This window comes from Brienomyrus brachyistius, chromosome 14 (genome assembly GCF_023856365.1).
Source record: "Brienomyrus brachyistius isolate T26 chromosome 14, BBRACH_0.4, whole genome shotgun sequence".
In the NCBI taxonomy this organism is placed as follows: Eukaryota; Metazoa; Chordata; class Actinopteri; order Osteoglossiformes; family Mormyridae; genus Brienomyrus; species Brienomyrus brachyistius.
The window spans coordinates 2,344,902-2,372,165 of NC_064546.1; the positions used below are offsets into that span (position 1 = coordinate 2,344,902).

A 27,264-nucleotide genomic window follows, 5' to 3' on the forward strand; every position below is an offset into this window, starting at 1 on the left:
TGATAAATATCATTTTTAATGAGTTGAGCCCATTTCTCCCTTCTTGCCAAAAATCTGCTGAAATAAAAGATGTGGAACAGAGCACTGAGCCATGGAGTGTCAGTCAGTCGGAGGCCGGCAGCGTCACGTCAGGAATGTGCCGAGTTATGCAGAGGGGGTGTCGCTTAAAGTGGCGATGCCCAGTGACCCCGCCCCTTCCTCTCTCTCTCTCACTCTCTCTCTCCCTCTCTCTCTCAAAGAGACCCAGCAGCAGAGCATGGAGGAGGTGTGGCTGGGTGTGCATATGCAGACGGGCGCAAAACCATTGGTTCAGTGTTTGTGACTAGCTCTGAAGAGGAAATACAAGGGTGTGTGTGGGGGTCACCGCAGGTTGGGGTGGGGCCAGGTTTAATTCCACTGCCCTTTATACTTCTGGAGTCTCCTTTTCCCCATCCTGAAAGACAGACATCGCAGATACTTTGTGAAGGGTCCATCAATCCTTGAGACACTGAGAAACAGAGAGACAATGTGACTGCTGGCTAAATCCATTTTAAACTCTGAGCTCTGGGGGGCCAAAGTCAAAGGGCCACCCTCCGGCGTCAGATTAGTGGGTGTGACCAGTGAAGGCTGCGAGCCTGAGCAACGTCACTCACCTCCTCCTTGCCTTTCAGGAGCTTCCTGTTCACACCATGGAGGAGCCGCTGCAGCTCTATGACGGTCTCATTCAGCCCTGCCGCTGATTTTCTGTTCATCTCGTCCTGAGGGACACAGTAGACGGTCAGGCGTCGGCCCGGAAATGCCGGAGGTAGGATCAGCACCAAACACGTCACACAATCACGTAAGATGCTAAGAGTCAGGGGTGACTCTCACAGACACACCTGTGTTGCAAATGTGCTGTTCTCTATCAGGTCTGCTTGCACAGTCTCCTTCAGGATTTCTGCTTGGATCTGGTCCAGAGACTGCTGGGCCTGCGAGGGAAGGTAAATCAATCAGAACTCATCACAGCAGGACTATAAGTGGTTCATGCACTACTATCGCAACTAATATTAGACCATTTACACAGTTTTGGTTTTTGGTCCATGGAGGCTTCGTCATCTTACCACTGACCTGCTGTTTTCACTTACTCTTCTGTCTTATGGTCCCTCAGCAACACTGGATACTCTCTTGTGTTTCACCCTCATGCAGTAGAAACCCAGTCCGCATGGTGTTCTGATCTGACTGGCTTTTCAGATGTTAGGTTCTAATGACCGCTCCGGCTCCAGTGCTGCCTCGCGTTTGTTACCAGTCACTAACACAAAGCTCATTCTAGCAGCACTGTACGTTAACTGGCTCCTTGGTAGCTGTATGCCTGTGATGCATTATCCACCTGACTTGTATGTCTCTTTAGACTAAAGGATCTGCCAACCGAGTGCAAATGTTTTGCTGACTGGCACTACCACATAACCTCTGAAGATATTTAAGTGTGTATGAATGTTAATGCATTGGATTCCGCGGCGAGCCAAGCTCAGTGGAACCCCCAGCCTCACCTTGTACAGGTCACCTGCCACCTTCTGCCGTTCATTTTCCTCCGTCTCCAGCTTGAACAGGGTCTTTGTTAGCTGGGTCTTCAGCTGAAAGACAACCATGAGAGCTCAGGCTTTAGAACCCCCAAGCCCCAGCACACAGTTGCAGGCGTGCTACATGTTAGGAAGAAGCCATTGCTGTCTCATTCATCTGCAGAGATCAGATGTGGTGTCACAAGAGCAACCACTGGCTTTTTTAAAAGGTAATGGGCACCTTTAAATACTACAGTTGTTGACGTTTCATAAAAACCTGCCAAAACCAAAAACAACGTGCACCATGATGTAGACAGGTATGCACAAACATGGAGGCCAACAATAATACAAAGGCAACACATCCAGCTGGAGGCTGACTGGACAGAGTTAGAAGACAGGACACCTGGACAGATGAAGCGGTGATGCTGCTGTAGACAGATTTGCAAAGCAAGTCGCGACATGTGTCAGAAAGTGTGGTACAAAAGCTGGCCAACCAGGGGAGACCTTTGCATGAGTGCTTCTTTTGTCCAGAAAGGTGAGTTTCTAGCACCAGCAGTAGTAGTTATAGTAGTAGCAATAGTGAAGACAGAGTAATGCAGAATACCAGCGGGAGTTCTCAGCTACACAGGCAAACAAAGCTGCCCCATCGTCCAAAAGCTCCACCAAAACTGGCGTGTATCCAGAATACACCAGGCTGCCATCCCCACCCTCAAATCAGCGGTCAGCAGAGATGACACAGGTAAAAGGCGTCTGCTGGGCTACTCTGAGTCGGCAGGGCTTACCACATTCAGTTCCTCATTCTGTCTGACCGCTTCAGTATATGAGCCATCGAGTTTGCTTTGCAACTCAGTCAAAAGATCTTTGAGCTGAAATGAAGTTTGACACTGGTTTAGATGGCGGCCAGAGGGCCAGCTCGGAGAAACAAACCAAACAGTGGAAGAGAGGAGCACCTGGCCTCCCTCTGCTAGACGGCACCTGGGTGATACAGTGCTGTGATAACAGGATTACAGGCATGTTGTGAGAAATGTTGTGCTTATCTGGCTGGTAGCAGAGAGCTGGGAAAAATGCCAGGGATTTTAAGTGACGAGGTGCTGAAGCTCCCTCTCTTCCTAGAAGAGCCACTAACCATTTGCACCATTTAAGATAAGTAAACCAGGCTGTTATTGAGTTACATAACAGCAAAACAGAACCACAGCTCTCCCCCACTAAGATAAATGTTGCCTACAATCAGCAGCTCACCCCCCTTTAACTACTTATCAAGGTGGAAATACTGAAGTTACAAAGTTCAAGACAAAGACAGGTGAACAGGGATGACCCCAAGCATGGATCACACGTTGGACCCATTCAACTGTCAAAGGGAATCCCATTATGAAGCTCGCAATGATTTGATTTCTCCACTCACCTCCCTGACCTCCGTCACATAGGAGGCGCTCTCACGCTCTGCTCTCTCAAGTTCCAATTCCAGGTGCTGCTTCTCACATCTCACCTGTGAAGCCGGTAGAAGAAAAGGGCTGATCACAACGGCCCAGTTCTACAGAACGTGATACCAACAGAAGATGTGAAACATTCACTAGGAAGAGAATCCAGGAGAGACTCACGTTTTCTAGGTCTCCACACTCCAGAGTCAATCTGTCCACCTCATTCTCCAGGGCTACCATCTTTACATTCATCTGGGTCAGACAGTTAATAGTTAGGCAGCTGTGCAGGGCTGCGCAGCACTGCGCAGGCTTTAGGGTGCTGAATGCTATGCTTACCTCTTTCAGCTCATTCTGCGACACATCTAGCTTGACCCTCCAGCGAGATTCCTCTTGCTCCACGCTGCTTTGGAGCCTCTGCAGGATACCCTCCTGTCACAGGAATGGGGAACGTCACCTGGGTCCCTGAGCAGACACTTTAGGCCCTTCAATACATCATCCCCTTTCAAAAAGGACAAGGCCCCTCACCGTCTCCGCCAGCACTTTCTTGTACATCTCACAGTCCTTCTGAAGAATCTTCTGGGCTTCCTCAGACTCTTTCAGCTTTTCTTCCAATATCTAGGGGTATAAAAAATGATTAGCATTCATTCCACATCTACCAGAAACTAAAACTACATCAGGGGATTCCCTCCTTCCGATACATCATGAATTGTTCATAATTTTAGGATAATCAATTGTTTGCAAATACCAAGAGAAGCAGACACACAGCACTCGACAGACCCATTTAAAACAGTTGTGAAATTCCCCGTGCCACATGTCAAAATATTTCTCTACTTGCAAAGAGCCCCTTGTCATATACATAATGTAGACCCACTTTCTCCACCCTAAAATTCAGCACTGATATGGAGCTTAAGAAATTATGAACTCTCCTCCCCCCGTCTGTTAAATAATCAACATGAAATTGGGTAATTATTTCAGATAGAAACATGATAAACTATATAGTTGGTGTGCTCTATAAAAGCTGAAAATATGGGAAGCTTAACTGTTCATTGCACTACTCTGATCCCTTAAAGGACCAGCAAGTTGCAGAGCATCCTGACACACTCTGTCGTTACCTTGGTTTGTTCCAATTCAGGAGCTGGACCGGGTCCTGCTGTTGCCGTCGCTACATCTTTGGCTGCGGCTTCAAACCTGTGCAGCCATTCCTGGTGGTTCTGGGGGGGTGGGGGTGGGATAACGGAAACACGATAAAGGTGCCAGGAGGATGAAGCTGCTCCAATGCACACAGTTAGACGCCAGCAGCTTCCGTGACTGAGCAATGTTCTCCTTTGATGTGTTCATGGTTTAAAAGGATCTCCCGTGCACATTTGACTTCACATCCATTCAGTCCCTATAAATTTCACACATTCATGCCTCCATCCACAGTAACTCCCTGTGCTGTGTGCCAGTCTGGGAAGGATGCAAGGTGTGAGCGTGTCACATAACTTGCATATGAGAGTGTGTGTGTTATCAGGAATACATGTTTGCACTTACACTGACTTCGAAAGCATATGTTCTGGGTGCTTTTTTTCTGGAAAGACTTTAAAGGTGGGGTCAAATTGTGATTCTCCATGTGCATATGAGCGCTTACCCGGCTTGCGGGCAGAGGCACGCTGGGGAAGAGCCTTTGCAGGATGTCCCGGCACTCTGCTTCCGCCACTTCCACCGCTTTCTGACCATCCTGGAAAGGAAGCACACGGCGGGTTGAACACACCTGGCCCCATACTGCACTCCAAGGCCATAGAGTACAACTGGAGCCAGCCCTGCCTCCCCACAAGTGCATGTACCCAGATGCCTGGTGGTACAGCACAGATATAACGATCAATGTTTTGGTCATCTGACCAAGATATCCTCTTATGAAGCTGCGCTTCAAATTCTGCAACATCTCAAGACTGAACAGTGACCTCCTGGGGACAAATCCCAGCATTACAGCATCGGAAACCTATTCACTGACACCAAGTTCAGTTACTCCATTACAGATTAGTTATCCTTCATACACCCACTGAAACTCCATTAACTGGCAGCGAGCAACTTTACCCAGTAAGATAGAATGTTGTTAAAAAAACGATTCAGATCTTACAAGTTTAACCTTAAAAGGTCACAGGAAAAGTAAGTAGTGTCACACAGCCTTTACTTGTCTGAACATGTTGCAGAGCATATGTGTCAAAAACGTTTAAAAAAAAAAATGCCATGTGGAACATGCATGCACGGAAAATTACTTCCTGCATTTGCTACTTTCAAACAGAAGCCCAGTCGCGTACAGGAAATTCTTTACTCCTAGTTTTGAATCTCTTGTTAAAATACAGTGAGCATGACTATATTCACAGATCTAGCGACGAGAATACAAGAGAATTTACACAATGGAGTTATTCAGCAGAAAGGGGTCTTAGTCGGCCAACCATATTACCTTGAATACCTAAATAATGGATTAAAAAAAGTCAACAGCTGGAAACTAATTTGTAATTTATGTATCACTTATATTACCATAGCCAGCCCTCCTGACCCCAATCCAAGGGAGGTACTAGCTAAAGACTATTTTAAGGGTTTTGTACTGAAATAAGGTAAGAGAACTCTAACGTCTTTCAAGTACTATTGTGTGTGATGGATAAAAAGGGCCCATAACAAAACGCATAGATGGATTACTGGTGCTGTTGGTTGGTTTTCTGTGAATCCGTGGAACCATAACATGGGTCAGGCCTGGGAGAACAGCCAGAGGCAGACGGCTCCTGCGTTTCTAAGCCTGAGTGCGGTGGAACGAGTTCCCTCCAGCTGCAGCTCACGCTTTGGATTTCAGAGCAGCATCTCTAAAATGACACTTCAGCCCCGAAGCCCCAGCGACACCCAGACTGCTCCCTCTAGTCAGCCATGTGTGGCAGTCTGAGTCAGCCTGTTTTAAAGCACGTCTGTATTCTTCTGAATTATTCTGGTATGGCTCAATTCGGCTTAACTTCATCCACTGCCATCTCTGACGGCATTCAGTAGAAATACTTTTACTTAAAAACAAAATTACATCATGTTACTTTACATTTACCTATAGTAACACATCTGTCAAGCACAGCATTTCTGGCACAGGATATTACGCTATGCAGTACCATTGTTCACATTCATGTGTATATGTAGTTCCTGCTATATTTAGAAAAGAACGATCACCCAAACAAACGTCTGAAATGTCAAAACAAGTTCAAAATGACTTTACAGCCTAAGAGGTTTCATGCTATAGGTGTCTGGAAGCCACCTCAACAAGCCAACAGCACAAACGGAGCACCGGCTGAATTTGTGCGCGAGTGTTTGCCAGTGGCTACCGTACTCAACTGATAAAACAAATCTCACACCTCTAAAAAACTCGCAGAGAGAATATGTTGATCCAGTGTGGTATTTATATTCTGTCCCCTCCCTCCCCAAGTTGGACCCCCGAGGAAATGCTCACTCATATCACACTCATGTTTCAGGACAGACTTCTAAGCAAACGTGGTGCCCAGTCCTCTCTGCTTCAGTAAGGATATTAATTTAGCTACATGAACTGGACATATAGGCGTCTCACTGCAATGGTCACATTGAACTTGCAGGTCACAATTGCGAGAAAATCTTGGAAAACCAGCAGCTCCGAGGTAATGGCCTTTAAAAAGCCAAAACAAGGACAGCTGGTCTCCTCAAGGGAGTCATTTTTGGACGAAGAGCGATTTTAAGTATGAAAGAAGAAATAAACTTATGATAATAAAACTTAAATACTCTTTTCACCCCACCTTTGATTTATTAGATCACTATTTCCCAAACCAATCCCCCAGACCCCCAGACAGTCCATCTTTTTGCTCCCTTCCTGCTCAAAAATGTGGACTATCTGGCAGGGAGCAGAAACATGAGCGTCTGGGGGTCTCTGACAAGCAAACTGGGAAAGACTGCACTAGACCACACACTACACTGTGGCATTTATATTTAAGCAAAGTTCCTCTCTCATCCTCCGTTTTAGTTAGAGAAATTCTTCAGGAGTCAGCCTCAGCCCATAACCTGCTTTAGCTTAAATTCCACCTTAATAGCCAGCAAAGCCATACTGCACAGCAAACAGGACAGTTATTCCCACAATCAGAAAGAAAACACCACGACAAGACAACAAAATGTCACCTAAATCTGGAAAAGGACGGAGATTTTAAGGCCTGCAATCATCAAAAGTGTGTGGCGGGGCCTGCTTGATCTTTTCTCAAAGGCACCTTCTAATCACAGTCAATGGCTTCAAGTAGGACCATTTGTTTATTTTAGGGTAACAGTGTCCTGCCCCCTCTGACTCATCAGCGAGGCACAGGCAGGGAGCCGTGTATGCCGGGAGGATCAAAAGTTCCCACATGGAGTCAGAAAGGGTCAGAGAGGGCGAGTCAGAACCGTTACCACCAGGAGGGGAACTGCCACAGTCCTGGGGAGGGTAAGGTACACACCGTCAGCACAGAAAGCTGCCCATAATGGGGGAGGGAGAGCAATTATTTTCAAACATATAGATGCATGTGTACAAGAGCAATAGAGCATCCATAGAGCTGCACGGTGCTCCGAGTACGACAGGGAATCAACCCTCATATGAGTACAGATGCTGCAGGGAAAAAAGCAGTTTGTTCAAAACTGTAACAAGAATTTGGTAATTAAGATGAAAGAGTAAATGAACCTGAGCCTAATTACTGTGGCCATATCTACACAATAAATAAAGCTTAAAAACAGATTAAAGGTGAGATTTGGGAGGAGGGAGGCATGCTGGTTTAGAGATATGGGGGGGGGGGGGCGGCGGCGGGGGGGGGGGGGGGGGGGGGGGTTAATACCGAATATTATGACAGGGGGTGGAAAAAGGGCACAGATACGACCATTACATGCCCTAAGACTAAAGAATTAAGATGGGATCAATGTGAAGTGGCTGCATACTCCTTCCTGCTTTATATTTATTAAAAAGTATGAGTTTAATACATTAAACAAACTAAAGTCCCAGTCCAGCCGTGTCCTGGTAGGCAGAGCACAGCAGAGAAGCATGCGAGAAATGCCACGGCATCTGATGGAAACACGCAGAGGAAATATTGAAAAGAACTGGTAAAGCACCATAGCTAAGATGCTTCACCCTAGAAGGGATGCTGGGAGACAACGGGAGCAGCCGATTTCAGCAAACAAGGGCCTCAAACACAAGGACAGACGGGAACGAGTATGCAGCAGCCACTGCAGATCGTTTGGAAAAGGTGCCACTGATTCGTTTGGATTAAAATTTGCGGCAATCTGCTCTCTGGATGCATCAGTTTTACTGTAGAATATGGTAGACTGGAGGTGGGGTGCGAACCTGGACGGTCTTGCAGAGTTTCCCCTGAAGCATCGACTCAGTAGCTGACAGAGCCTCCATTGCACTCCAGTTTTTCTCCCGGAGCTCCTGGTCAGTTTCAGAGAGATACCATTTTCAGTTCAGCCGCGAGACAGGTCCTCTCACAGCTCATCCATGAGATCATAGACACACAATGAAAAGACTGATGCTCTGAGAGATTATGCTGCACACCCATGAGCGGGTGAAGAGAGCATTATATAAAAAGAGTGACATCTCATTCCTTTTTTTTGGACCAAGACGTGGAATAGTGGACATCACTCCATGGATAAGATAAAAAACATAATGGGTGGTGTTATGGGAGGAATTGGTATATTTAGAGATTATAAAGCATAACCGGATTTCACGAAATCTTGCTACTTCTGCAGTTGTCTTGTGTTCTTTCCTAAATTTAGAAATACCCACTGAACTTGAGACCCACAAATGATTCAAAGACCAAAAACCCAAACACTTCACATATAAACACAGACCAGCTCTGGCTGCTGAAGCGCACACTGCAGACATCCTCTCAGAGGTCTACACTGCCCTGTGATGCCGCGCACCCCCGTCTCCCCCTAGGCTCCATGTTTGAAGAGTCAGTGCGGACGAGCTGGGAACCACCTCGTTATGCTCACCAGAGACAGATACAGGTACTGCCCCCATGGCCTATAGATCTGGAAGCTCTGGTTGCAGAACACAATCTTCAAGCACAACCCCCAAAAATGCAATACCCTGGAGTATTCCAGCCTATTAAAACTGCTACCATGCAAGAATACCAATCGAAGCACTATTGACCACAAACTGGAGACCTGTAGCCAGAAAGCAGCTCACACATCACAGAATCCGCAATAAATTACCAACCTTTAGCATGCAAACTACCATCACAAAAACTACCGTCTGACAGTGCGTCTCGCTCCTCCCCCCCCCCACTGCCAGAGTGCACCATTACCACCACTTGGCAGTGGTCCTCTACTATGTTACTGTACCAACCAACAGCGGGCACCAGAGCCCAGCGTGTGCCTGCCAGGAGCCTCCGCTTGGCATGTACTAGGCAGGTGTGTGCTGAGGGCGTGTAGGCAGGGCTACACCGACATGGCTGTGCAGCATTCTGCAGAACCAGCTGCAGGGAGCCCAGTGGTCCATGCAGTGGGAGACCTACGTTGTTCTTCTTCCGCTGCAGTTCCAGAGAAGCCCGCAGCTCTGTCAACTCCTTCTCCAAGTCCGACACCTGCCCCTCCTTTGCTGCCAGCCTGGAGGGGGATAAGGACAGGGGTCACACAGGCAGCAGACGCGCTCACAGGCATCCTGCAAACTACCACAAAGAGGCAGCCTCAGCGTGGAAGGCAGGAGGGCATGGTGACTGAGCAGTGGTACTTACAAATCAAGCATTTCCTGGCTTGGCCCCTCGGTCTTCACCACCTGTGGAAAAAGACAGACGTTCAAGGTCACTTCTGCCTGAGGGACCTTCAGGCAATTATTACTACTAATCATTTCTTTAAGAACCTGGTTTGGATAAACTCAGTTTAACATGAAATATTTTTACTGAACCAATGCAGTTTAACTGCTTTGCTGGACCCCTCACTGGTTAGCTACCTCACTGGTTCCAGGCCCGTATGCTCAAAACCTTTAAGCAAGCTAGCTTCCAGCTGTTTAGCTAACAAAGCAATACTAATGCCCTTTCCCCGCTAGATCACTTGCCTAGAGACACTAAATAGCACTTAAGTACCTGCTGGTCATCCACCTTGGCCTTTAGGATCATGCATTCCTCCTGCAGTGCCTGCAGAACCAATGGGAAAAGGGCAAAGGTCAGAGTAGGCCAGGCTGCCCCTCCCATCTTACACACAGTCCTTTGGTCCATCTGGGCAGCCAGGCCTCACCTGGACTTGCTGCTCCTTGTTGGTAGTCTCCTTGGCCCCCATCTCCAGAGCCCTCTGCATGACCTGCACCTCCTCATCTCTGGCAACTAGCCTAGGGGACGAAAACAGTGCAGTGGCTTTATACAAATGACCAAGAACTCAGGCTACTCTGGGGACCTCACACTTTCACCCGGACCTCTATCACAAGCCTTCCTTCCAGGCCAAGCTGGACCAATCACAAGGGTACGTGAGATCTTAACGTAAAGGTGGCCACACGGGGCTCAGCCTGGGCTGCCGGAGGCCACGGCAAACAGCTGCACCTGCTGAACTCCTGACTAAAGCCTCAAAAAGCTCATTCTCAGATAACCATCACCAAACAAAACAATCCCATGGCTGCTATGAGGAGCGTCACGGAGAGCTCACAGTGCCTGCAGCTCCCGGAGCCTCGTGCCGGAAGCTTCTGCCTCTGTAGCTTCCCGTTGGCTGGAGAGGTCCACCTCTGCTGTCAGGGATTTCACCTGCTTCTCCAGCTCCTACAGAGACAAAGGGGGAAGGGGGGCAAGGAGAATGAGTCAGGGATGAGGTCCATTGGCTGTTTAACGTAAAGCACAGACACTTAGAGAGCACAGCTAATGTGAAACACGCACACACACCTGCGTTACACTTTCCTGTTTTAGCATCTTCTCAAACTCTGCCTGCAGCTTCTCCTCCAACATTTTCAGCCTCTCATCCTTCTCTTGGACCCTGTGGAGTGGAAAAATCCAAAGCTGGGATAAACTGAGCACCAGGGGTGGACAGTAACAACATTCACTTGAGTACTGTACTTAAGTACATTTTTTCCAGTGCCTTCACATTACTTGGGCATCAATTTTTTGAAAACATTTTACTCTACTACACTTGAAAGACAAATATACTTTTGACTACATTTTTATGAAGGCTCGTTACTCATTACTTTGAAGTATAGCTGTGAAGTCAGCGGACAAATTCTTTGCTAAAACGCTACAGGCCATATTGTATTTGTCACAGAAGAAAAACCAATCACAGTGAACTACTCCTATGCTGTCAGGCAAGTTGCTGTGCTGTGGAAGTTAGAAGCTAGAGGTGTGTATCTGGGTTGGTTTTATTTTTTATTTTCTCAGGAAGTTGCACCGACGACGATTCCTCTGTCCTGCCCGATGCACGCATTTGCATGAACGCACACACACAGATTAGGTATCGATATCTCTGTAGGGACTCTCCATTCATTTCTATGGGCATAACCCTAATCCCAGCAATGACGGCCTTAACCCCACCCAGCCCTGACCTTAACCAAAAGTAACCAACCAAAATACAAGCCTTTGGGCATTTTTATTACATTTTTTTTTATTGCCGTCACAGATTTTTATAAAATACTGAGCATCCCCTTGTGGGGACTGAAAACGATCTCCATATTGTCAAAATAACAGGTTTTGAATCACTTGTGGAGACCATTACCATGCTGTTTTGTGGGGGTGGGCGTTAAAAAAAAAATGAAAACAATGACTGTCCTTTTGTTGATGCAATCGTGTTCAATAGGCATTGTAGCATATTCCACAAGCTTTTAATTCTACAGGTTCTACATGCAAGTCAGAGCATTAAACCGTTGTTTCATTAATATTAGGTTCTAGAAAAGCATAGTGGCAACAATTCATTGACATGATAAATAAAATGTACTTTTGAGTACTTTCAAAAATCAACTCAAGTAAAAATCTGACTGAACGACACTCTCTCGTGTTGCGGTAATATTTGACCAGAAGTTAGTTGACAATCACCCAGTTAGTTACACTGATACTTAACGCCATGCCAGCAATTAGGGCTATAGTAATAAGAGCATATGGGTATTAAAACAGATTAAATAAACAAAAGAGGTAAAAACTTTATAAATAACTATTAAATGTTAGAAAACAAATCTAAAGATGCTTAAGATTAGCTTTCAATTAAAAAAATCTAAAAACGCCTCTGGCCTGTCTACTAAAGATCTCTTCTAAAGAGACATAAAATGGTAACTCCGCCTGACGGATTTACAAGAACGGCAACACAATGAAACATGTTTAACAGTTAAAGGAGTGTTACGTGTGGGAGACACAGGTGGATCTTCCCCTGTAAGTAAACATGTGAGTCAGCCTGGTAGGACCCATGCGACACCTTGTATAGAGGACCTGCTTCCAATGTTCTTCAGTTAACTTCTCAGCATTCCGAATAAAGGAACGATTTCATAACATGTCAAATCGGCCAGAGAAGCTGCCCCAGATTCTACACGCCACTGTTCTCCAAAACATGCTGCTGCAGAGCCCAAGCTAAACGGCTCGGACGCGAGAACAGAGCCGGGCCTGTCCAAACAGGTCACTACACGACGCTGCTATGAAACCTGCAAAGGATTCCTGCCCTGCAGAAGCTGTCGTATGTCAGGCAGGCCCTGGGAGCTGGCCCCTATTGACCCCTCCATTATTTCAAACCACGTGGGCGATGGTGACTGAGCAGCATTAAGGCGACACTCACATTCTCTGCAGCTCCTCCAGCACAGACTCCGGCGGCGTCTGCAGGAAACAGGCCGGAGAGAAGGGCCAGCGTCAGAGGGACCATGGAGGAAACATCTCAGCAGCCTGCATTTTGTCCACAGATGCTGGAAGGAAACGGTCTAAAGTGGTACCTGCTCCCGCTGGTGCTGCTGCCGAGCCTCCACATCACGCTTCAAAGCTTCATTCTCCTCCTTCAGCTTCTGTTGGGGGGGGGGGGGGGGGGAGGAGGGGGGGGGCGGGTATACTTAAGCCTTGGCTTTGACACAAAACAAAATGAAAGCAGTACTTCGAAAATGGCTGAGGTCAAATGGCTATTCCCGATGAACAAGCACATATGAAAATAGTTAACATCTTTTCATATAGTTTTCATATGTGCTTGTTCTGACTTTGACTTAACTATATGAAAAGATGTTAACTGTTAAGTCAGTCAGGTCAGATTCTTCAGGTCTTTTGCTTCCCTGCAGCTGAATAACTCATGCAGAAGTTCCCTAGGTACAACCCGAGCTGGCCCGACCTCAATGCCTTACCTTCAGGTCCTCTTCCTTATTGGCCACCTCAATCAGACCCATTTCCAGCAACTCCTCCACAGTCTTTATCTTATCGTCCTTCTCCTGAATGCTGTAAAGACGTGTGTGCATTAAGGAAATTAGCAAGATATGCCGTGGGGTTTCACATCAGGATGGCAACGTGATCATGAGTAATGAGGATGAAAGAGGTCATTGTACGATGGCTGGCACACACCTCTTCTGATAGGCGTCCAAGGCCAGCTGTGAGCGAGCCTACAGAGCAAAATGAAAGGCCGAGAATCAGCAGGACTGGGTGTGATCAATCAAAGGGGCTCAGTACGACATCTTAAGAGTCCTAACCTGTTCGGATAACTGAGTCTGCATATTCTGCATCTCCGCTTTCTGCGCCATGATCTCTGTACGCATGGCCTGGGGGTGAGAAGACGGTCATCATAAAGACGATAAGTTCACCATGAAAAAGTCTGCAACATCAATGTGAAACAGAGCCAGTAAAGCAACCAGCAAAGGCATGTGGCCCACAGCACCCCCAAAAGCACTCCGTCACACCTGCATTTCCGTCTCCCGGCCAGCCGCGCTGCTCCTCTCTACATTGAGGGTGTCCTCCAGGCTCTTCCTCTGAAGCTCCTTGTCAGACAGCCTTATAACCACCACACACAGAGACACACAGAATGATCATTTAGGTTCCTGTTCCACAGAAATGTAACCGCAGGGGATGCTTTAGGAGCCATTTTGCCCTTAATCGGACTGGAACATGACTCACAGCTTCTGAAGTTCATCAAAGTGGAAAGCGGTGGTGGTCTGTGCCAGGAAGAAAAATAAATTTCAAATGCAGCCACCCAAATTATCTATAAAGCTGGACATTTTAGCTGCCCTGCGCGCACTGGGCCTCACCTGAGCATTCAGCTGGCTCTGAAGGTTGTCAATCTGGACCTGCAGGGCTTTGTTTTCAGTCACAAGATTCTACAAACAACAGAAGCATGACAGTGAGCAATCTGCACCTCCGCTCAGCCAGTGTTTCTATGCTATGGCCTTCCCCATGTGGGAGCCCCCACCACCCCCAGCCAGGGCCCTGTGGCATGTTAAACCGGCTCCCCGGTACCTGCAGCTGCTCCTGCAGGGAGGTGTCCTGCTGTGCGTGTTGCGACACCTCCAGCAGCTGCATCAGCCTCTGCTCCACCTGCTCCTTGGACACCATCACGTCGGTCAGGTTGGTGCGCAGTGTCTGGATCTCCTTGTTCTTGTTGCTCATCTCGGACTCGGCTGAAAGCAGCTGGTTCTGCAGGTCTGTGGTAACACTTGAGTTCAGCCCCTAACAACTCCAAGCACTGACTACTGGCACTGCGTTTAACCACGGACAGTAAGGATCAGGCAGTCGACCTTTCTCATTATGTATGTATTATAATGAGTACCTGAACACAAACTAATGACAAAGTTTAAATCATTGATATGAAGGCTATTTCAACCATATAAGGGTCCTGAAACAATGGGTTTTCTTTTCGGATGTTGGGGGCACATAGTGCCTATATGATGGGCTGAGGGGGGGCTCCGATCACCTTGCTTGCTGGCCTGCAGGTTCTCTCTGTCGGCACTGACGCTGTGCAGGAAGCCTTGGACTTCTTCCCATCGGCGCTTGGCATCCTGGAGCTGAGCCTGGTGGGCACCAGACAATGGGGTGGGGGGGGGCAGATCAACAAAAACAGAGTGACAGGAAGAGCTTATAAAAGAAGTCTTCCGGTCACATGTAGCTGTATACACACAAGTTTGGTTCCCATCCACACCCAGCAACCAGAAAGAACAAACACACACACACTTCCCACTACCCCCCCCCCCCCCAGCTGTACCGCAGATGAATGGAGGTACAGGCCCAGCCACCAGGTTGCCTTCCTACCTCCAACTGAGAGACATTCTGCTTGTATCCGACCTCCAGGCTTTTTCGCTGCCGCTCCTCTTGCTGATGCTTGCCGCTGGCCTCCGACAGCTCCTTCATCAGACGTGCGCACTCTCCTCGCAGCTGGTTCAGCTCTGACGACTGCCTGGCGGGAGGCGGGGGGCGCTCAGCACGGGGGCTCGCGAGGTGATGGGTTTGTACAAGCTTATGTGACTCCTGCGATTCAATGCCACGCACGGGATCCTCACGGCAAACCCCCCACGAGAGGCCACCAGCACTGCCGGTCACACCAACCCGCGCAGGATATCCGGGTAACACTATACTCAAAGGGAAACCCAATGCTGGCCGATCAAACACTATGACGCAGCTTCTCCTAGGAAAGCTGATTAGGGTTAGAGCAGTTGTTTATATACTGACCAGCGCTGCACTGTAGACATAATACAGCTACTACCCTTCCTGGTGGCTGTTTGGCTGCGTGTGTGGTCCAGGTATACCTTACCTTGTGGGAACCAAATGTGGCGATTGCATGTTTTTTTTTTTTTAACCTTATGGTGACAACTTTCCTGGTCCCCATATGGGAAAACTATTTTATAAAAATCTGAGACCGCAATGACAAAACTAAAAATGCAAAATACTCTTGTATTTTTGTTTGGTTACTTATGGTTAGGGCTGTACAGGGGTTAAAGGTTGATATAGTTAGCAATAGTGTTTTTCCCATAAAAATGAATGAGGCGTCCCCAAAAAGATACAATTGCAGGACTGTGTGTGTGTGTGTGTGAGAGAGAGACACTCACTTGCTTTCTCCAGTGCTAACAGCATCCCTCAGGATGTTGTTCTCCTGCTGCAGACGAGCGATCTGGCCTTCCAGCTGTTCCAGAGCCTGCTGGTACTAAAAGGAAGAGCAGGAGGTCGCACCGTTAGCGCTCGGATGTTCCGCACCGGCCTTGCTGGGCCCCACCCTAGCCTCACCTTCATCTGGTAGCTGGCCTGCAAGACGTTCTGCTGCTCCTCCAGGGCTCCACGCTGCTCCCGCAGCAGGGCCTCCACACGTACCGTCTTCTGCTTCTCCGCCTGCAGCTCCTGGGGGGTAGAGAGGGCCGCATAATCAGTGTCACCGGGGCCTGAGGCAGTGGACACACTGCATTTCCAGGAGGCTGCAATGTAAGGGAGCACTGGATGCGGTTCTCATTCCACACTCTTGCACAGTGAGGCAGAAGAGCTTCCTGTCTGAACAGGTGCAGTGGGGAAGCCCAGGAAGTGGAGGGGGGGCACATAGAGACGAGGGGAGGCACCAAGGAAGACCCTGGTCTTGTGTTACAGCCTCCCCGGATGCCCTCTGGCAGGAGGCAACAAATTGATTTCTCCTGCACTCGACTCAGGTCAGCCTTCGTAAAGGACTCAGCTTACAGGCGTGTGAACCTGGAGGCAGACGGGTGGCCGGCATGTGTGCGGATCAAAGCCCAAGCTGCCGGACTCCAGCGCCAAGGGGGCGGGGGCTAGCGCTGGCATTGCTAACCGCATCGCGAATGGATCTGCTCAGCTTGTTCGTCCCGCTCGGTTTATTCCCAATGTGCCCACTTCAGCCCCCCACGGGGGGTGGTGGCTAAACACCCCCTTTTAAGGCTACTGCTGGTCTTTGCCAAGTGAGACATTACAACCCCCCCCCACCTTCCACCTGCTCATATCTACCAGTCTGGGATCAGACTGCCCCCCCACCACCCTGATAGCCCACCCCACACTAATACCTTACAGAAAATAACACATGACATGCAGCTTTTAATGTCGCAGACTGGGGGGGGAGCTTCAGGTTGAAACCCACGATTCTGACCACGCTGCCCGTGTCATAAAACATACGGCATCTTTTTACTGAAATCCCTATAGCTCAGTGATGTGAGCCTGCTTCTTCCAGCACGGCAGACCTACCAGGTTCAGCTGCTTCACCTTCTCCTTGGCGATGGAGGACTCCTCCTGCAGAGTGGTGAGCATCCGCTCCTTCTCCTGAAGCTTCTGGGCAGAGGGCTCAGGCTTGGCTGTGGACTGGAACGGTGCAGAGGGAGGGGTGGGGGTGCAGGTAAGTGAGCCACTTTAGCCAAATGTTTCTGCCAAGCCAATAAAAATGTGATCATTATTAATACAGCCAGTTGCTAATGGAAGCAAACACACGCGTGTTAAACCCGACTGTTTCACAGCATCATTCCTCCAACCTGTTGCCCCCAGGCCTTTGGATCTCTCACCCGGTGCCAGGCGTCCAGGGCAGACGGGTTCTTCTCCCTCAGAACTGTCGCCACGCTCACAGTGTCCTCCTCGGACAGGACCAGGCTGCGCAGCCCTGCGATGAACTCCCTCAGCTTCACCTCAGAGTTCTCTGCACACAGGGAAGCACCTGTCATACATGCATACGCGACCACTGCTGGCAAGACCCCGGGCCCATGAGGAGCACCCCCCCCAAAACCTACCCTTGTTTGCCTCATTCTTCATCTTCTTGGCGCTGACCTTGGGGGGAACATCCTCAAGGTGTCCCTTCTGTGGGTTGGCATGGGCTGTGGGCTCCCTGTCCACAGCAACACAGGTTTGCTCCGGTGGGGCTGGAACTGGCCAGACAGACGGTCAATCTTACACAGAGAAAACTGGCTTTTGCCCAGAGCGGTCAGAATACAGAAGTCCCAAAGCACGGGCAGCCTTGCAGATATACACAGTCAGCTCTAAGCCCTCATACATCATGGCAAAACTAACGAGGACCGGAGGCCATGCGGCGCCCTCCCACCCGCCACACTGCGTTCCACTCAACAACATGCATCGTCTGGGCGCCCATACTGTACCGGGCTCTGTACCGGTCTTCTGCTTCTTCGCAGAATTCTTTTTCTTGCCTCCACCGGTGGTAGTGGTAGCGATGCTAGTAGTAGTTGTAGCAGTAATGGTTGTACTGGGAGGTGCAGCCCCGGTGCTGGGGTTAAGCATGGCATTTTCCTGGACTCTCATTTCGGCGCTTACAGGAACCTCTTTCTTGGGCGGAGCAGAGGACTGCTCCACTTTGATCTCCAGGTGAAGCTCGTCTGCAAGAGAGCACACAGGAGTGCTTGCCACATGGAACAAGAGGACCAACAAACGTATGGATACCTGAGCATGTGCCTCTGCCATGACACTGCAGAAATACTGGCTACCAGGAGATCCATGCAGGGCCTCCACATGAAGATCACCTTGTGAACAGTGACCTGACTAATGCTCTCGTTTACGGGCCCCAGAGGCTCTTCCCCCACCCGGTCAGGCCTGCGCTTCATGAGGGGATGACGTGGTCACATTTACGAGCCAACGCTGTCTGCCTTGGATACTAACAGGACTCATTTGCAAAGCACAAACCGCAGCACCCCTTTAGGTTCCGCTAACATCGCACCTGGCCGCTCACCAGCCTCGTTCTTCTGCTTCTTCTGGGAGCCCTTCTTCTTCCCCACAGGCTCGGGTGGCGGGGGACTGGGCTGCTTGCTGACAGCGAGGGTCGGCTCACTCTTGCGTGGGGTGGCTTTTGAGCCATTCAGCTCCCGGGTGGGGACCTGCTCCTCGGAAACGGGAGGGGGAGCAGCCCGGGTGGTGACCGCCACCTGCTGCTGCTGCTGCTGCTGCTGCTGTATTTGTTGTTGTTGCTGATGCTGCTGCTGCTGTTTCCTCTCCTTTTTCTTCCTCTCCCGGAGGCTGGGGGGTGGCTCTATAGGAGTAGGGGTGGGGGCGGGCATGACCTGGGCTGGCTCCTCATCTTCAGGGGGTGGGCTGGCCACCGCATCCGTCAAATCGAGCTCCCGGTGGTCCTCCTCCGACTCGCCGCCCCCACCGCTGCTGCCTCCTCCCCCAGCCTCCCTCTTCTTGCTCTTCTTCTTCTCACCCTTCTTGCGGGCGTCTGGCCTGGCAGCCACTGGCCGCAGATCACGCCTTTGCCGGGCCAGCACCTCGTCGTACGAGGTCTCTTTCATGAAGAGCCAGAAGAAGAGAAACATGAGCGCGATCACAAGGGAAGGGGCCAGGATGAGCAGGTACTGAGAGTCGTAGAAGTCCATCATCATCCTAGAGGGACAGGAAGGCAAACGTTTATTGCGGTGCGGACACGGCCACAAAGTGCAACTAGTTCACTCTACATCAGATAAGGCTCCGCATGTCAGGGAAAGAGGACTTCCTGCTCGAATTAAATACAAATGCAATTTAAAAACATAACACATTTACCCTCCCCTCTAGACTAAATCATCAAAGCTCCACAGCTGCTATATCCCTGAGATTCAGGTCCAAAAAAAATGTAATAAATTTTAAAATGCATACATTTATTAGTGACTGATTCATGAGTTTCCACAAACAAAATGCTGATGCCATTCAGTGCTCGATGCCAAGCGCCAACAGTGATTTATTAAACGGCCAAGCCATGATGCCAATGGCAGGTGTCTTGAGCATCGTGTCAGTGATGAGGTCTAAAACCCAACCTTACATTAAGCCATGGTAAAGTGCGTGTAAACAGCAGGCTTAAAAGGACCAATGGGACGACTCCAACACAAGACCCACAATCAAATACAGTAATAATTACTAACAAAGCCTATTATTTACAAGGTCTTTGTCCCACACATTACGTCAGCAAACAGGCTTGTCACCATTTCCCAGACTCCCCCATCTGAGGTGAGGTGTTGATGGCACCAACACACCATTCTGGATTGTTAACGTTTTGGTGGTGATGGGAGGAGCACAAATCATAACACTGGCTACTTTATCTCCCACACGCCTTCCCTGGAGCTGAGGACACGGGCCCTGGGGCAGCACGTACCACCAGTGGCTCAAAAGGAACAATCATCATTCATATGAAGTATAAATGCAGTCTGCGTAAGTAAAGTGATTTAAAGAGGAGTGTCTCTATCAAGGAAGCATCAATAATAAATCCAAGACCAGGCTGCTACAGACTGTAGGGGGGATTCATTAAGCAACCCCTCTAGAAATATTTGATCGAGGCATGGAGTGAACAGAGTGCTATAAAGTAGGTAGTAGGAATGAAACCCACCTGGTGGAACAAGTCCTCTAGGCCTCCATACAACTAAAAGCTAGGCCTCGAATCCGGGACACACACTGATCCATATGCCACTTGGGAGGCCTCACCATGCCAAATTTCAACAGCAAAAAAAAAAAAAAAAAACTGGTAAACAAACCACTAAATATGTTTCAGCCTGCAGCAGGAAGGCCTGTCGTCCAAATGACATCAGCACGAAGGTGGACACAGGCTAGCGGCCATGGGAGAGCGCATGCATACGCAAGGCTGGCGCTTAAAAAGCCCTGATGGCTGGCTCACCTCCAAACAGTACAGCCTGTGCAGAGTTTGACAGCGTGCCACTGGAAGGGCACGTGATGAAGGAGCAACGAAAGGCCCAGCATGGACGGGAAACATAGGCGTGTCAGAATGACGAGTGCCCACCCCACCGCTCTCCATGCTTCGCTGCCCTGATCCAATTAGACTTTGTGCTGAACGCAGTAATCTAGGCTTGCTGGTTGCCCTGCGGCTAAATACCTTCCATTCCTCATGGGGTGTGGCGGCATAGAGCATGTTCACGTCTGGGGGCAGAGGTGGGGTCACAGAAGGCAGGGCTCCCTGCCTCACCTGAACAAACCTACCACGTCTGTGTTGTTGCCTCCAATCTGACTATTCACGCAAGTCCTCCTTCTAACCACGACACAGTCATGAAGGTTCATACCGCTCGAATGTTTATGATGCGTTTGGCCTCCGTGGGCGAAAGGCGGCTGGACAAATTCATGTCCGCGCAGCTCTAGACACACTGTGCATGATCAATTCACTAGCGTCCACTTTAAAGACCAACAGGGGTGCTTTTGACAAGTGTTGGGGTAATTTGAAAACCCTATAGACTATTTACAAGGTAATAAAACTGTTACATACGCATAAATGCGTGTGCATTGAGCGCGGAATTGTCTCAAATTGAAAAATCGCACTCCAACCAGCTGAAGAAAGATGACAATCTTGTGAGCTGCCTCTCTGAATTTGTAAAACAGAGAAACATAAACCTCACTGCTGTGGTACATGTGGAAGGAATATCAGAATAATTTATATTATTAAAATATAAATACAACATGTTGTCTGCATGTGCAAAGCAAGCAGCTTGATCGGAGAACATTTCTGTGTACGAGTAGGCAGAGTAGGTATGCGAGTGTTGCGTTTGTGCAGAGAGGTATGAACCAGTCTTCAGAACTCAGTAACTTCCAGGGCAGACAGCTATATAAGCCCCCCCCCCCCGTCAAGTCCTGTCGTCTAATCCACCAAGAAATCCAAAGGGTGTCATTTTAACCTTAACACAGGGGGGCTTTGCAAGGGGCAAAAATATATGTGGTAAATGTCACCCAGTGCACTGGCTGCAGTTCCATACCACCCCCACCCCCCAGCGAACTTGGCAGAGGGTTATGGTTAGAAGCCCTAAGCAGACAATGATGGCGCTTGCCTTCATGACCACTCCATAATTCCCTCTCAGAGATTTAACTGCAAGGAAGCACTAAATGTTATCTAGTCTCACCACAGTGTGGAACCACCAAGTTCGCATTCCAGGAAGGAAAAAAAAACCCAGCACAGAGATGAAGATCATCAGTATATTACTCTAGGTTAAAGTTTTACCTGTAAAACCAGCCTTCAATAAACTTTACTCTAAGGTTCCTAATGTTTTATTCGTTATATGCATGGTGTACAAGGTGCAGTGAAATGCACGGTTGCCTAACTCCAGACTATGGGGGGAAAAAAAGGAAGAGAGATGTTTGAGAGATGACACACATCACGTATTACAGACGGACATTAAATATAACCAAAATATGCACAGTGGGCAAAATCAGCAGTAAGTGGAGGTAGTGAAAGAGTCCAGAAATAAGCACTTATAGGAGTATTCATACATCTCTACGTGCGAGTTAAGTTGGCCACCCTCATAGCCTATCGCACAACAATGTTTTGAGCTGAACAATAATACTTTCAGAAATGTTTTCCACAAACATCACCCTCAGAATGAAGTCTCAATCTTCAATGTTACCTTTGTAATACTAGTAGTGGTGCACCGATATGGATCGATACCAATACATTTCTGTCTTTTCTTGTGTAATATCGTAGATACAAATAAGCTCTAAGCAAGTTACTTGAAGAGTGTGCAAGGAGGGTCCACTGGTGAAACTTGCTGATGCAGATTAATGTAACAACGTTAAATCATTCTTTTTTAATTCTGTGGAAAACAAAAGATTGTTTGATCTGGCCTAAAGATCAATGAATTGAAAACGTCAAGGCTGGTATAAAACCATCTCGCAGGCTGGTAGTTTGCGACCTCAGATTGGTGAAAGTCGTTGAAATCCCTCATTCTCCACTATGGAAAATGGCTGATGGTCCAATGCAATGATTTTTTTTTCCAGTAGTCATGTCTTTAGCTCTGGCACTGCTGACTTTGAATATTGAAAAAGTCTAAATATCTACTGGCAATATCAGCCAAGACTGACATCGGACTGATGCTAAATGCCATGATTATGAATTTTTATTCAGATATGTTATATAATATATTGTGCATCTGTAAATAATAGTGACAAACAATATAGAACTCAAAACGCTCGGCTTTCAGAGATGCATCTTCCTTTCCTTTGTAACTCACAGGAAGGACCTCCTCTGTCATAAAAGCTGCCTCATTGTAGTGTGCCCCCCCCCCAGAGATAACACAGAGTTCCGAATAAACACTGGATACCATTGTTGTTGTTTAATTACTGCAGGCCTTATGCAAACCTTCTTACCCTAAAGCACGGCACCACACATCCGTGGTAGAAAATGCTTCTCAAACTCTCTGCCATGTCACTCTGGCAGCTTCCCCATTTTGCAACACATCCCAAGTACGCACACACACTTTCACTTCCTTTATACCACTTACACAGAAAAACAAATGTAAATTTGTGTGACACCTTGAACAGAAGTGTGGTTGACAGAAGTGTTCTTCCGTGTCACTCATTAAAAAAAAAAAGTTGGAGGAAGGGCCATGGAGGAAGGAAGAGGACTAAGGCAAAAGCTTTGTGGTAACCTCATACGGTAAATGCCGACACACACAGAATGTGGATGGGTGCCATCCCAGGAATGTCAGCAAGTGTTTCTACGGCACTGCCTTGCTTTTGGAAATTAGTCCCCATACAAAGGACACTTGGGCCACTGCTTCCATGGAATCTAGCTGGTGTTTGGCTCTGCTCCATGCGCCTTAACAAAAACGCCCCAAAACAGGGCGCAAGGCAGGAAGACAGAACATCAAAGCCTCCGCTAACTTCACCCTCACCAACATATCCCAGAGGTAACCCAGGAAGCAAGAGACTATAGGAATGTTTCCCAACCCAATCCACAGGGACCCCGAGACAGTCCCTGCTGGACCGGCTCCCAGATCCCTGCCAGACTGTCCACATTTTTGCTCACAGTAGGGAGCTGGGAGGGAGCAAATACGTGGACTGTCCGGAGTCACTGGACTATAGGCTACTTCGGAGGCAATTCAAACCATAAGCTTTGGGACTGATCCAGCTGCTCACCTGCTACATCCCCAAGCTTCAAAATCTTCACCCAAACTAGAATGAGTAATAAGTGAGGAAAATACCAAGATCCCATTTTTTTCTATTAATAATATATTAATAATACTTACGGCATGTGCCACAATGCTGAAATGAATGACTATAGTTCTGGGTTCGCTCAACAGGCAAAAGGACAACACCACGTCAGACACCAATGGAGAGCAACTACATTCATCGCTATGCAGTATAAGTATGAAGCATCAAGACTTTTGCATTTTGACCAGGTATGATTAATTTGCCAGATTAAAACCATTTTGCCGAACCACACCTAAATGCCACTTGAAATGCCTTCCATGCCTGTTGATGCACATGTGAACCAACTATACTAGTTTAAAGAAACCATGTTTTGTTTAACTGGTATCCCACCAAGGGTGTACCTCTACCTTGCTACCAGTGCTACCTGGCTCAAGTTCCCCCTCACCACCATGACCACAAGAAGCAGATGGGATGAAGGATAAATGGATCTAGTTTGTTAAACAAAGATCCAGGCTAAGCATTAATAACAATCTTTCAACAGAAGTTAATATTAAGTGTACAAAAAAGTGGAGAAAAGGATAAAGCTTATGAACTTATCCATTACATCTATAGCCAGCCAAGTTTAACCCCTGATTAAACTCAGGGCCAGTTCAATGACTCTCTGGTGTCCAGGCAGCTAAATGATAGCCTAAAGATCATGAACTATCCTGACATAGCCAAACAATAACACATCAGTCAAGCAACAAACCTGGAGAAGGTGTGGTGGTGGGGGGAGGGGAACGGGGCAAAATCCACACAGACATGCTGTAAATCTCCCATATCGAAAATAACAGGGACAAGAGGCACACACTGTGCAAGATTTACAATCATTTAAAATTTGATTCTCACGTTGAGATAATGCTCTGTTTACAGCTTGGAAGGAAGGTAAACACCCCACAAGATGCAGGCTGCTTGAAAGAGTCCTGCAAATTCAGACCAAAAGACGTTAGGGCAGCAACCGGACTCCAGCCCGCTGGCCTGCTCTACACACATGCATGTAACTCTGCTTTGAGACACCAAAAACGGGAAGCAGGCAGGGCCGTGAAGGAGCGTGAGGAAGAGGGCAGCTGACTGCCACTTAGATTATTTAGCCAAAACACTAACAAAGGTTATTAAAAAATCCTCACAGAAAACCCACTTCGAACTTGCTTAACTGAACAGCAAAATGGTTAGAAATCCCACCCTTCATGCTTGAGTGGTGACAGTCATCTAAAAAGTAAAACAAGGCTACAATTCAACACATCTGTATTGTTCAGTGGTCAAATAAGATAAAAATGTGTTCATGACAGGTGTGATCAATGTAAAGGACAAACATGGGCCCCTGACTGCGCTAGGGCAAGGAAATGCAGAAATCCCAAATTACTATTATCCACTATGCTGATTAAACTATAATAAATGAACAGGAGCATTGTTTAATAGTCTGATCGATTGAGTCTCTGCTGCTAAGGCTGCAGCGCCGCAGTCCTCAGGTATAAACAAGCAGGTGCCAGCTCAGATTCTTCCAATGAGTCTGCACTTGCAACGGTTGCTGAGGGAATCAAATCACTACAATGGTGTGGTCCAGAACTAAGCACGAACAAAAAACTCCCCCCCCCCACCATTGGAATTCTCAGGAAAGGGGCAGGAAAGGCATTTTATTAATAGGATATTAATCACTGCCATGAGCCGCACTGCACACTCTCTATTCATTCGGCAACAACGTACGTGTGTGTGTGTGTGTGTGTGTGTGTGTGTGTGTGTGTGTGTGTGTGTGTGTGTGTGTGCGCGCGCGCGGGGGGTGGGGGTTGGATAATAATGAGGAGATTAAATCCCATATGGACACACACATGCAAACTCTCTTGCATTTAAATATAAGGATTCTTCCGAGATATGTTCGGAGAATAGACTATCACAAAAAATCATTTTGTGTTTGTCCACAAACTGCGCGTGTCTCTCTAGCATTCAAAAGCATTGTTCGAGGGCGTTAGAGTTCACGCAATTGCTCTTACCATTGATGGTTAACCAAGCGTCATCAAACATGTCACCACAATACCGACAGTCAATGGGAAACGATACCAAAGCTGTCGATGCATTTTGAGTTTCTGCTCTCCTTCGAAAAAGCGTCAAGCGTGTGCTATCCCGAAGCCACAGTCTCATCATACATTCAGGTTAATCAATTATTAATATATAGCGGAGCGGCATGCGATCTCTCTCCTTTTAATTATTAGAAATACAACACAAGACTAGTGTAGCTGGCTGTTTCAAGCAGACCTACCAGGACGCAGACTACTGCACTAGACCTGATGTTGCTGGCCTAGAGGGGCAGGCCAGAAGGGTACCACCGGCACTCCGCCCAGGTTCCCATTAAGGCGATAAGCTGTCCGGTCTGCTTCGGCTCCCCATGGAAGGCAGCGCCCCACTCCAGACCCACCCTTTATCTAAATACGCACAAGGCCGCACGGCAGGATAGCCGGCTAACCACGAGGGCGGCGAGCACGCCACTCCTGGTTTCACCTTTCATTTCGGCATTTGGGCTTCTTGACCGATTTCGTCAGACTGATGACGTTTATTATTAGACCCGTGAGCAAAATGTGTTGTAGGACAGGGTGCGTTTTAATTTTTAGTGCTCACTGTGGTAAAAGTGGCCCAATGGCCCCAGCGGTAAAGTGTTTCCCTAAAAGTGGACGCAGCAGCCCACGAAGCATAGCCCAAAGGGGATTTGTCATATTGACGACAGTCCTCTCGTCTCGACGGACCATCCGCTGTCTGCAAAACTGAGTCCATTCCCAAGAGAAACTCATGGCGGAGCCTGAGTAAACCGGGTCAGTTCCTTTCACAAAACGTCAAATGTGACTCGGAAATGACTTCTGCAGTCTACAACATGAATATTTTAACAAAGATATATTTAGAGATAAAAAAACATAGGATGTAAATTACTCGCGTGCTATTTAGACCCCTTTTGAGACGATCAAAGGCGACAAGAACACAGTGATTAATGACACATCATAAACCCCAAAAAAACAGCTACATGCCTTAGAGCACCTCAACAGCGTACACCCAACACATACAGGCAGGCCTTCCAGGGGAATGGAGCCCCCGCCTCTCCTGAAATCTCAGACCCACGCTTGCTAGCCGGTTTACCGGCAGTCCGTATGGAACAGGCCCCGGACTCACCACTGACTCAGCGATACAGCTCCCCTAAATTTCAACGGTTCAGTGAGTCAAAGGAGACACTCTCGCTCCGCATACCTCAGATAGTGTCGGTGTTAGTGAAGAGGAAATATAAAGCGACGTAGTCCCAAGATCAGCGTATATCCCTGCACCTTCCCGACGCAGCTCTCGACCGCTTCTGCGCCGCTCCGACTCGTTTCGGTTTCGCGGGGGCGGAGCAAAGCGCTTCTCGCGCTACCGCGAGGATTCCTCACCACCCCTTTAGCGGTTTCGTAGTTATTAGCTTTGTTATTAGTTATTATCGATGTGCAGTGAAACTCGTATCGTTTATGGAAATATTCAAACACAAGTTAGGTATTTCTACACATGTGAATGTCGGCAGTATAAATGCTGCTCTCTAAATGTTAGCTCATCCTT

At 48.0% G+C, this 27,264-nt stretch overlaps 1 protein-coding gene across 7 annotated transcripts; it reads right to left on the minus strand.

Annotated features, from left to right (window-relative positions):
* On the minus strand, positions 1-27,083 carry ktn1 (kinectin 1). Of its 7 annotated transcripts, none has more exons than XM_048975559.1 (37): positions 26,926-27,083; positions 18,497-19,146; positions 17,913-18,146; positions 17,550-17,684; positions 17,328-17,458; positions 17,017-17,130; positions 16,063-16,173; positions 15,888-15,982; positions 15,094-15,238; positions 14,759-14,855; positions 14,305-14,489; positions 14,097-14,165; positions 13,966-14,003; positions 13,752-13,842; positions 13,545-13,613; positions 13,420-13,457; positions 13,206-13,296; positions 12,810-12,878; positions 12,659-12,696; positions 10,795-10,885; positions 10,565-10,674; positions 10,163-10,253; positions 10,012-10,062; positions 9,664-9,704; positions 9,445-9,535; positions 8,271-8,357; positions 4,560-4,649; positions 4,045-4,143; positions 3,458-3,547; positions 3,269-3,361; positions 3,113-3,184; positions 2,917-3,000; positions 2,297-2,380; positions 1,506-1,589; positions 858-947; positions 633-737; positions 1-433 (listed from the first exon to the last, which is right to left on the minus strand). In XM_048975559.1, the coding sequence occupies exons 2-37, from the start codon at positions 19,143-19,145 to the stop codon at positions 404-406; spliced, it is 3,882 nt and encodes a 1,293-aa protein (XP_048831516.1). In that variant the 5' UTR covers position 19,146; positions 26,926-27,083; the 3' UTR covers positions 1-403. The 7 variants fall into 7 exon arrangements, with proteins under 7 accessions (XP_048831516.1, XP_048831513.1, XP_048831519.1 ...); XM_048975556.1 differs by having other exon boundaries at positions 18,485-19,146; XM_048975562.1 differs by having other exon boundaries at positions 18,485-19,048; positions 26,926-27,057.
* Between the last annotated feature and the right edge of the window lie 181 nt (positions 27,084-27,264).

Coding starts and splice junctions, on each gene's coding strand:
- ktn1 (XM_048975556.1), bottom strand. CDS start 19,145: ATGATGATGGACTTCTACGACTCTCAGTACCTGCTCATCCTGGCCCCT. Junction 17,131..17,327: donor CCCTGGACGCCTGGCACCGG/GTGAGAGATCCA, acceptor GCACCGTTCCAG/TCCACAGCCAAGCCTGAGCC. Junction 10,886..12,658: donor CTGGAGGAGCTGCAGAGAAT/GTGAGTGTCGCC, acceptor TCCACTCCACAG/GGTCCAAGAGAAGGATGAGA.